This window comes from Ascaphus truei, chromosome 5 (assembly GCF_040206685.1).
Source record: "Ascaphus truei isolate aAscTru1 chromosome 5, aAscTru1.hap1, whole genome shotgun sequence".
Taxonomy (NCBI): domain Eukaryota; kingdom Metazoa; phylum Chordata; class Amphibia; order Anura; family Ascaphidae; genus Ascaphus; species Ascaphus truei.
In genome coordinates, this window is record NC_134487.1 from 276,391,098 (window position 1) to 276,403,489 (window position 12,392).

At 33.8% G+C, this 12,392-nt stretch overlaps 1 protein-coding gene across 1 annotated transcript; it reads right to left on the reverse strand.

Annotated features, from left to right (window-relative positions):
- Positions 1-4,006: 4,006 nt before the first annotated feature.
- Positions 4,007-7,436, reverse strand: HAND1 (heart and neural crest derivatives expressed 1). Its single transcript, XM_075599032.1, has 2 exons — positions 6,870-7,436; positions 4,007-5,295 (listed from the first exon to the last, which is right to left on the reverse strand). Exons 1-2 carry the CDS (start codon positions 7,356-7,358, stop codon positions 5,194-5,196), a joined length of 591 nt encoding a protein of 196 aa, XP_075455147.1. The 5' UTR covers positions 7,359-7,436; the 3' UTR covers positions 4,007-5,193.
- Positions 7,437-12,392: the final 4,956 nt, after the last annotated feature.

A 12,392-nucleotide genomic window follows, 5' to 3' on the forward strand; every position in this document is an offset into this window, starting at 1 on the left:
CAAGTCACTTTATCTCCCTGTGCCTGAGGCATCAAAAACATAGATTGTAAGCTCCACAGGGCAGGGACCTGTGCCTGCAAAATGTCTCTGTAAAGCGCTACTATAACTAGCAGCGCTATACAAGAACATGCTATTATTATTATTATTATTTTAAGGCAAACAATGTAACTCTGCCTTTATCTCAGTTCTGGCCTAGGACTGGATGCTGCTGATAGTTATATTGTGTTGAGATTGTTTTGGGGGATTATAATCAAAATAATAACAATAATATTGTATTATTGTATCAGTATACACAGCATTGTACATTTAGTTTCTTACCAGAAGAGCTTGCAATCAAATCTTGCTGCCTGAAGCATGGGATGGGAGCCTATGAACTAAGATCGTATTTAAAAAAATAAAAATTGTGCTGCACTATTTTTGTGCTTAAAAGTAACACAAACCTCCATAGAGTGTGCATCGTATTATGAAGGCTTCATATGTGACACATAATTTGGTCTTTGAAATGAATTTTAATACATTGCATCATGTTGAATACCTAATGGATGCAATTTAAATCAAAAACAGAAGTATGTATATTGTTCTATTTAGAACTTGTGTTAGTAGATATCAATTATTGGTGTAATTTACATTTTATAATAGACATACTGTGAAAATACCATTTAAAAAAAAAAAACCTGTATAATGAAACATCTGTGCTGCGTCAAATACATTTTAAGGTTTATACATCACAACTTAATTCTGCGCCAACACTATTAAGAGTTTTTATTAGGGTTTACACCAAGTTGAACTTAATGGACAATTTTGACGCACGTTCTCCTTTTTTTTGTCACAGAAATTTGATTATTTTTTTTTGTACATACTATTTACATCTACGCCTACTGCAGTCCATATCTGTGCTTACAAACAAACACATGTTTGGCGCTGGTGGAACATATTTGTACATAGGCGCCCACAAGTGCAGTTTAAAATTAAATTTGCTTGCGCCAATCTTGGGCCAAAGAAATACATTTGGGACCCTTCATCGTGGGGATTTGCTCAAAGTCACCAGAACAGCTCTCAACTGATACAGCAATTCTACACAAGCTCATCTGCTTTAAACTGTGAGTTACTCCTTCTGCAGAGATACTCAGTGTCATTATAGAGTACAGCATGCTCCGTTTTCAGTTGAACTGCTGTTTGACTGTAACCAGATTTGAACCCCTGTGCTATATTTCAGTCTTGGGAAACAGTCTATTGAAAGCCAATGGCAGCCCCTTCCTCTTCCCAATACAAAGTGCTTTGCAGCCCCTGTGGGTTTCTCAGCCCAACTTTTTGCAGTCCCAGTGTGATCATTACCACAGAGGTGTTTTTCCTCATTAAAATTGTTTCGTTTTTTTGATCTAATTTTCCTTGGCTTTTTCTTGAAGACTGTTATTTATTCCCCCTCCCTCTCTAGAAAGGGGGCTTTATAAAGGCCAGATTGTTTTGTACAAGTTGCAGCTCGGATAAGTATAAAGGTGCCTTTGACTTTGCCACATTAACACTAATGGGGCTTCCACCCAAAGCACTAAAACACACAGCAGAATGGGCTGTTATGTTACAGGCTCAGGGCCCTGACACACTGCTCAGGGTCTCATCTGAGCCTATTATACAAACTCCAAGATCTTTCCTAGCATTTTGAGAACAGTCAGGAGAACAAGTGGCTTGGAAGTGCTGTACCCATGTAGTATTTCCCCTTTGTATACATACACAGATCTGCAAATAGCTCAGTACAGATGCAGGAATTTGTATCTGTACATAACATAGGGTTAAAGCTTTAAATACACGATCAGACATGACACCATAGAATATAATTTGTAATTGAAGAAAGTTCATATTTGCTTTTTTAATTGGTTGAAGAAGGATACAAAAATAAAAACTGTTTAAAAATGTTTCCATGGTTTACTGAAATAATTGGATTTTGTCCTGGAGTGGTTTCCATTAAAAAAAAAAATACTGGATGCTTTTTTTATGTCTCCTAATCCCTTATTCTGCTAGTTTGCTATATTTTGAGGCTATATGCATACACGTGCGGTTTTTAATGATAGGTTGAATTCTCATTGGTAAGTTCATGATGAAATTCTAAACTGAAGCATAATATTATTATAATGCACATTTCATTTATGCTTGGTTTATCATATCCATCTATCTCATCTAAATATAATCTATATGTATATGTAATGTATCATCTATCAATATATTTATATCTTTCAAACTACTAATATATATATATATATATATATATATATATATATATATATATATATATCTGATATATATATATATATATATATATATATATATATATATATATATATATATATATATATATATATATATATATAGCAAATGGAAATAGTACTGTATGCTCATTTGCAGGTCTGTATATATATATATATATATATATATATATATATATATATATATATATATATATATATATATATATATATATATATATATATATATATATATACACACTGTATGTACACTCACCCACACTGATCTCTTCTTCTGACAGTGTTACAATACATACACATCTATGTATGGCCATTGCTCCTCTTTTTGTCTCTCTCCACCTCTGTTACTGTGACACTTCCCCTTTAATGTCTGTCTCTTTATTTCTCTCTCTTTTTTTCATTCTATATGCCTGTCTTTGTGCCTGTCTTTTTTTTTATTACTCCTTGTTACTCTCCCCCTCTCCCAGTCTGTGTTTTATGTCAGATAAAGCAGGCAGCGATGTATAAAAGTTAATTGACAGATTTACAAGTTCTGGCTTTATTTGCTTCAAATCTGGATTAGGTCTGAATGCATTAATAAGGTGTCTGGCTGTTCAGATCATTTCATATCATCCCCCTGCCCTGACACATTCAGGGGTGGGCTGCAAAGCAAGAAGCTTTAAAAACACTTCTGTGTAACAAGGGATCACACTGAGGATACAGTGACTGGCTAGTCCCAGGGACTTCATCAAACTCTGCCTCCCCTGCAAGACATTCAAGCACATTCAATATACCCCAGGCAGCATGCTCCTAATAAAGTGTTAACCCCTTCACAAGTCACCGCTCCTCAGATGCACAGGGCTAAAATAAGCTTATGCCTCTGTGCAATAGTCAGTTAAATTCACCTTTGGGAAAGTGTGAAGCCTTTATTAACGTCTTTACCATGCAATCTGTGAAGTGACTGCAGTCAGGGCTAGCACAGCATATAATGGGAATGTGGTTGATCTAAACAGCACACACACATTCTGTGCTTATCTATCGTCTATCTCTATGGACATGGGAAGCGATATTTGCAATATTAGATAATATAGTACTTAAATAATAAAATGATCATTAACAAACACATATATTCCATATAACAAATAGATGAACAAACCTTCTATTGTACACTTAATTATATTGTTTTTATTTAAATATAATCCCGTGTGTGTGTGTGTGTGTGTGTGTGTGTGTGTGTGTGTATACACACACAATTATATTTAAATAAAAACAATATAATGTGTGTGTGTGTGTTTTATATATATATATATATATATATATATATATATATATATATATATACACACACACACATACATATAAATACACACGTGTCTATGCATATATACATATGGAAATATTCTGCCTGTTTTAATGTATAGATTTGATGAATGAAGATATTTTGTTTTCTTAGCTCTGTTATTGAATTATCATGTCATGTAACAATATTTGGCGGATTCTTACATTTGAAAATCATTGGAATATAAATGGGAATTAAGTTCACAGGTCAGCCATTATTAAATGTTCCCCAATTAATACATATAAACCTATTTCCTATAAAATCCACTAACTGTCTTCACTTGCCTGCTTTACCAGGATTAAAAACCACATCAATAAAAATGTAGAGAATGGCAAAAAGGCACTGTGGTTAATGTCTAAAAAAAAAAGATTTATTTTCAAACAACATAAATATTTGGCTTGGCAACTTTGCCCTGTTAGGAAGTGATCAAACATATATGAGGTAGAAAGCACATCTTACAGTAATTTTACCAAATTCACACAGCTAGGTAGTTTTAATACATTAAACATTTTCAGAATTGAAAACAAAAATGTTTTATTATGTACATTATAATAATAATTAAAAAAAATCTGCATAATTTGGATGGAAGTGCAGAAAAACGAATGATTAATTATAGAGAGGCTGAAAGAGGAAAATGTATGAAAGGTGCAATCCACCCCATCCCCCATTAAAAAAAATAATTTGTTACAGAAAAACCACAGGAAGTCAGCACACCTAAAAACATTCAACGCTCTGCCTCTCATTTAGAAATAATTTAATGTGTTCTTCAACAGATAGTAAAGTCATGGGGAAAGATTGTGTGTGTGTGTGTGTGTGTGTGTGTGTGTGTGTGTGTGTGTGTGTGTGTGTGTGTGTGTGTGTGTGTGTGTGTGTGTGTGTGTGTGTGTTACATTTGAAGAAAAAGAAAGAGCAGGGTCTCTGTAGAAAAAAAAGACTAAACAGATCTGTTAACAATATGTATGTGGGTAAGGGGGGGGCTGTAATTAGTATCAGGGATTGCACCTTGATGGATTTTCAACATCTTTGCACGTGGACCAAGATAGTGTCATCAACAATGTTGCTATATATTTTTTTTCAACGTTTAAAAAACTGGTGCAAAACCGGGATCATTTTTGCACTGGGAGTAAAAGTAGACAAGAAATATATACCGTTGTGGTCCTTTTATTGCCTTAACGCTAAAGGGCCTTCAACATTTTATAGGGTGAAGACCCACCGAGGCAACTCCTGTGTTACCCCAAAGATCTAATCCCTAAGTCACAGTGACAAAAGACACACAGAGTCCAGAAGGTGACACAACAAACTGAAAGGAAAAATGAATACAAAGACAGAGGAGGCTCATTACATATTATATCCTGTGAAGTTAATACCAAATGTTGCAGTCTTCTCTTGTGCAAATGGTTGTGTGTCGTGTATGCACAATCTTCTTTGCCCTTTAAAAGATCCATGTGGTCTATTCACATGTCTGCATCATGCATGTCCTATTCTCTCAAGAAACACATTGCACATATTTAGATGACTGTGTACCCACCCAGCCTGAAGAGTGCTCAGTGACAATATTTCCCTTTATCTCTGATGTGCAGGAAAATAACAGTCCGTTCATTGTTGTACGTTGAAGGTTCAGGGGTTCAGTTCTAAGGCCCAGACCTGTTGAGGCCACCCAGTCCTTCCCTTTAACTTCTTCTCCCCATGGGGAGCAGGGCCCCAGAATCCTTCACCCTGCTGTAGGAGACAAAGAAATCAGCATTAATGATGAGATGTCCAAGAACCCAGATTTTAACCCCAAATCCAGCACACGAAGTTCTTATCCACTAAACGGGCTGTGACATTCAGGAATGCCAAAAGAGAGCTCCCTAACCACATTCTACGTAAATATTTGGTCTTGCAACAAATAAGTGTATTTTATTATTATCCCCTTCAAGAAACACACTTATGCTTGTCTAAGCAAGGCTCATAAGCAGCCCATTCAAAACATTTTTTTTCTAAATACTTAAATTTCTATAATAATGTAAATAAATATGAAATAGTATAAATTATTTATACTATGCTATTTTTATTAGCTATTGCAATTCAACCCTGTTTTGGGGGGGAAATGCCTTAAATGTAGAGGCCCACTTAAGAAGTAAGAACTAGTGTTTAATTTCTTAAGGACTGAGGTCTTCATGTTTGAAGAACAGATGAGCCGAGTATGCTGCTGAAATAGCGCGATTTGGTTTATCTTTTCAGCAGGATCTAATCTCAGCTGGAATAAAAATAACAGAGACCCATCACAAACTCTGGACAAGAAGTTTGCTTTGTCTGCTGGTGCTGCAGACCTGTAGCTAATGGAGCGTTTATAAACGATTCTGCTCAGCGCCTCTCTTTTTACAGGACAAGGTCTGATACTTTCCCCTCTTGAGTTGTGAACACTAGAGAAAATATTATAGATGGAAAAATAGAAATATATGTAATATCGATCTATCTTTCCATTTTTTATATATATATATATATATATATATATATATATATATATATATATGTAGATGTATATATGTAGATGTATATGTGTATATATATATATATGTGTAGATGTATATATGTAGATGTATATGTGTATATATATATATATATATATATATATATATATATATATATATATGTGTGTGTGTGTGTATATATATATATGTGTATATATATATGTGTGTGTGTATATATATATGTGTATATATATATAGTACGCAATATTACTCTTATAATACTCCAATACGATATATTATAATAAAATATAATTCTCTAATAAAAAGCATGGACAACATATTCGCTATATAAAATAAAGCGTTCACAAATGCATTATTTACAGTATAGATAAATAATGTATTTATACATATTATACATATATACAACACTAAAACTACCCTGTTCTGTTGATTAAATCTTAGATCTACCATTCTCTTCGTCACTATCACATATTTTCATTAATCTAAAAAAAAAAAAACATTTATCTGAAAGAACAATTTTGTTAAAAAATGTTGTAGGTCAGATCAACACCGCGCACAGAAAAAGCAAGGTATTTAAAAACAAAAACAATGTGGAGTATAGTGGGATAATACAACATACCAGAGATACATTGTGTCATAATAGCAACACCGTACTGTAATCTAACAATAAAACACAGTAAAAGCACACATACACACATACACACACATATATATATATTATATTTTATACACACACACACACACACACACACACAACTGTATATGCTCAGTTATTTTACTGTATATTACAGTTAGTGCTTGTTATTAATGCACACTCACCGGGTCTCTTTTTCGTTTGCTGTCCCTGATGTCCACTTTCTTCAGCTCAGCTTTAAACCCCTCAGTGTCCCCAGTCTCACTGTCCTTTGCCAGGACGTCCATCAAGTAGCCTATGTAGCTGGTGGCCAGCCTGAGGGTTTTGATCTTGGATAGTTTGGTGTCCGCTGGGACATTGGGGATACACTCTCTCAGCTCTGCAAACGCACTGTTGATGCTTTCAGTTCTTCTCCTTTCTTTCTTGGGGGGAGCCCCTTTCCTCCTACCCAACCTTCCACCCAGCGCTTCTATGCGGCTGTTTGCCTGAGAAGGTCCCACGGCCCCATACTCTGGGCTGTAAGGAGGCTGGGCAGCAAAATCTGGGGATACCTCTCCAGGGTTCAGCACCCATCCTTGGAAATAAGGTCGCTCCTGGTGACATCTCGAGCCAGGCGTGAAGATGAAGGGCTCTGGCATCATGTGGTGGTGTTGATAGCTCCCAATTAAGTTCATGATCTGCAGAAAGTGTATAAAAAATGCTCCACTACTCCACAAATACAGCTCACTGCTCTGCTGACTTGACTTTCTAGATCTCCCCTACTGTAACCCCATGAGCTCAGGCACCAGAAAACCTTCCAGCCCTGGAATGAGTTTAGGATGTTGCTCTTTCTCTGCAAACTCGCATGGGCAGTCGCTAGAAAGGCAGCTAATGGTGCAATACAGCTGCTCGCAAGGCTTTAAGATGCTAAGCCCCAAAATATATATTTAAGATTATATAGGATAAAAAGTCTATGGTACAATAACAGCCTTTATCCTGCAGCTCTGAATAGTTTAACCCTTGTGACTCCTTGCAGGCTGTGCTTATATAGCTCTCAGCCCCTGATGTCAAACTGTCCTGAGAGCCAATGGAAAGTGGAAGCAGAAAGGAGGAGGATTTGAGCTGAACACAACAAATGAATTACCTGGCTTTTAATAGCTTATTTGGCAAGCTGACCATACACCTTTCTGTGTGCGTGATTCTATGTGGCTTTTCCAGAAATGTCAACAAAACGTAAATAAAGCCACTTATTCTTTACGGTTGTAAAACCTCTGCAGTCTCCTTTTTAATTATGTTTATTTTAAAATATATAACGGGAAAAAAACATTAGGAGCTGGTAAAAGTAACTTCATTATTTAAACTAATTTTTTATAAAGCAATCATTGGAGAACGGATATTAATTACATTTTAAATATTTATTTAGTGTCGAGTATAATTTTATGTAATTTACAATGATTAATACAGTTATATTTACTTTCTGCTGTTTTTTTCCCTACAATATTTTGAACAATTTGACTACCCCTTTCAGTAAATTCTGTTTAACAAAAAAGGTATTTTCTTTGAATGTGCAGTATTTATTTTCAGCTATATGTATGGAGTCCCTCTAAAAACGTTTGAACTTGAAATCTTATTACTTATTTTCGAGTTATTAGTTATTTCATTCTGTTTTGTTTTGTGTCAGACATGTCTCAAAATAAGATATCATCTCTTTTTCAATTATGAATCAGTGGACATGGTTTGCAACAAGAACTGCGAGGAATTTGTCAGATTTTTTTTGTAAATACACTCAGTATTTAAAATAAAAATGTGCATTAAATGACTAGAATACATTTGCCCTTTAGTGATAGCATGAATGCATTAAATATAATACATATACTATGTTCATAGTAATTACACAACCTCCTATTATAAGGAAGATTAAAAAGTTAAAGCATATTCTAAATTTGTATCCAACGTCATTATACTTTTAGCCATAAAACATCTACCTTCTACTCTAATTTAAATAAATGCTCTAATGCATTTATTTAAAACTCTGCTCTGCATACAATATATTCTCTTTCCTTCTAAAGAAGAAACCATTAAACTTAGAAACTACGGCTTTAAATCGTACCTATTCAACCTGGAATAAAACGAATATTTAGAATCTCTTGTCATACATTGTTCTTTCTTAATATAAATTACTGATTTTTCCACTGGTGATTTCAGCCCTGAAATACAATATTCCTTCTTATTAATCACCAGTAACACCCATCGTTATTAAATCAAAGTAAAGAATACACTTTGCTACTTTAGGAAACCATGAGAATACGCATCTTGCTCATATTCTAGTTGTGTCAGGCATTTAATGTTGAACTTTTTCGAATTAACTTTGTAATACACTATATTATTTGTGGACAAGCTACTGTATATACATACTGAATATGTAAAAATGCATATATATATATATATATATATATATATAGATATATATATCATACACAATTGAGATATATATATATATATATATATACATACACACACACATATATATAATATACATATGTACGTTATATACTGTACATACATATAATATTAAACAAAATAAATAGAATAATATATAGGTTTTTAATTTCTTTCTATAACAGCCAGGCAAAATATTATACATCTGAATTCCGGTTTAAAAGGACAGTTATTTAACTGGCATTAAAATATACCATGGGATATGCATTATCATAATGTCCCTGATTATTCTCTGTATGATCATTCATTAAATCCTATATCCGAATAAAGGAAGATCTTATTTGAGAGGCTGAAATACAAGTGAGCGAGATACTTTGCCATGTAATAATTAAGGAATTCATTGGAAGAGTATATTTTAATAAACTCAACCGCTTTACTTTTATTTAGTTGAGACTGAAATTACAATCATACACATTTTATTTTAGTTTCTGAACAAATAGGTTTTAATTGAACCCTTGTTGCAAACAGCAGCATTCTTAGGTTCTCCACTAAACTGAAAACAATAGGCTTTGTTATGTGATACAACTGATGCATTTTTATGCCTAGAATTGCACTAGTTTTGCACTAGGCTGACATAACTCTGATTTTTTTTTTAACACCTTCGGGTATGTGATTCTCTTACATTTCTGTTTAGATCACTCTTAAGGTATGCCTACGTTACTACTGCCTTTGTAGAATATGTAAATATATACATTTTGTCAGAGGTATATCAAAAACATGTCATATTAAAAAAAGAACAGCGTTCCTATTGCAATGGCATCTACTTTTTAGTATATTTCTGGTAATTTATAACCTCATTTAATAACAATTAGAATAAGAATGTTTAAATAGCACATTGCATTTTATTGACACAAACGTCCCTCAAATGCCTTTGCCATTATCTGTGACCCACCCCACTCCCCCCTCTCCATAAATGAAGGGGCAATAACAGCCATAGAATAAACAATTGATAAGATAACCTAAAGATCAGACAACAAAATCCCCCTTTTCGTTGGTCCCTTGCATTTGTCTGGATTCCTTTCTATCTGCCCCAGCCACTTAGCTGCTCTATTTCCAAAGCGTTCAAAGAACTACCCAGCATCTAAAGGGTTACACGAATCTCAATGTCTTAAAAAAAAAAAAAAAAAATTATCTTTAAAAAGGAATAATTCCTTAAAGCCAAGACACCCCCCCCCCCCCCTCAAATTTCAACAGTGGAAAATGTGAGCAAAGAAACTGGGGTTTGCTTTTTTTCCTTTGCATATTTTTAGATGTCTCTGTGAGGGGTCTTTAGGGTAAATGTTTTAATCTTTCCCTACATCTGGGCTGTGTTACTCTCATTGTGTCTGATGCCTAAATCTGACTCAAAAGTGGAGTTGCAGGAGTTACGAAATGGGTGTGCCACTGCTTTGTAATACCAGGTATTTTTTGTGCTGTTGCTTCCCACTGCTTGGTGGTGACAGACACACACACACACACAGAAGCAGGGACATAGTCTAGGAAGCACCTAGTACCCCTTCCTCCTCTATAATAGTTAGGTCAGTCATCAAAGCCTGGCTGCTTTAGGCGTAAGAATTCAGTGCTCAGTGGCAACATAAAGTAAAATAATCTGCAGGAAACGGAATAAGAGAAGTTATAGGCATAGTCCACCAAATATTTCTCCTAACACTTAGAAACTCATTTCTACACATAGGGGATCTGAAATAATATGGGTGTGTATCAAAATAAAATGCATGAGAAAATTGTTTCTAAGATTAAACATAGTGCACATACCCACTATTTAATTAACCTTCCAGCATTCTAATAGCCAACTGAAATATTAATTTATCTACAGGAGCATATCACTATCACACACACACATTAATTGATACTGCAGTATCGTTATTATTAATAGAAAATTTAGAAAACGGACGTGTGGAAATGAATGATTGTTGGCACATTAATTTACTGTCTTGCAATTTGATAATGCGCATCTGATAATCTGGTCTGCAACTGTTACATACGCCCATAACATATATTATCTTTAACTGTGCATGCAATGTCTTCTGTATAATGTATACCCTGTTCACTTATGTGACTGTATTTGTAACCATGTATTATCTGTCATTTTAACCTGTGCCAGGACATACTTGAAAACGAGAGGTAACTCTCACTGTATTAATTCCTGGTAAAATATTTTATAAATAAAAATAAAATAAACGATGACACAGGATATATATATATATATATATATATATATATACATATATATATATATATATATATATATATATATATATATATATATATATATATATATATATATATATATATATATATATATATATATATATATATATATATATATATATATATATATATATATATATATATATATATATCCCTTCTGAAGAAGGTCCCTTTGGGGACCAAACCTTTGAGCTACGTCTACATGTTGGACTAAATAAACCTGTATTGTTTTGATCTTATAGTGCTGTGCTAGTCTTTTGATCACTTTTTGTGATCTTTGTTGACCGATAAAACATATATACAAATATAGGCCACATTGTGATAACTAAAGGAATTCATCTTTCTGAGTGTTTCTAATTCATCTTGGGAATGTTACTGAACACACAATCCCCCTGGGAGATCCCCACATTGCTTAGTAACTAGTCAGATGATATTCCAAGCTGTTTATTTATGATAAAACTGGCTGTATTTTGAAAAGGGGGAAAAATAGACATTTTCTTCTGAATTGAAAAAAACACCAATTTGAAATACATTTTGTTTTCCCCTGAGAAATATTTCATAAGCAAAGTCAAGCTCTTAAGGCAATCCAAGCATCTTTAAAAAAAATAATGATATATATATATATATATATCCGTTTTAATATATGCAGTCTTTGATTACCTTTATTGAAAACTAATTACTTAAATTGCCAATCCATTAGTTCTCATATAATCGATCAGCAAAGATCCTGCTTCCCAGGTTCACTAAATGGCTGTCTTTCAATTTCAATCAATCCTTCGGTCAGTGTAACTCAGCAGCTACAATGTATTCTTATATTACTAAGGAAGGTAACATTAACTATTGTTACAGTTTGCAGCACAAGCTGCTGGAAATATTGGTAACAAATGATCTTACAAACAGGAAAGTGTTACAAAAATGTTGCACTGCTGGGAAAGAGTGCTAAAACCTGCTATAGAAATCAAAGGATTATCAGTATATTAAAACTCATTAAAATGGCATTAAGAGTTGAATTTAAAAAAAAG

Excerpts from the sequence above, each read along its gene's own strand:
- HAND1 (XM_075599032.1), bottom strand. The coding sequence starts at position 7,358 with ATGAACTTAATTGGGAGCTATCAACACCACCACATGATGCCAGAGCCC. Across the intron at positions 5,296-6,869 it reads GCAAACGAAAAAGAGACCCG|CAGGGTGAAGGATTCTGGGG; the intron begins GTGAGTGTGCAT and ends TGTCTCCTACAG.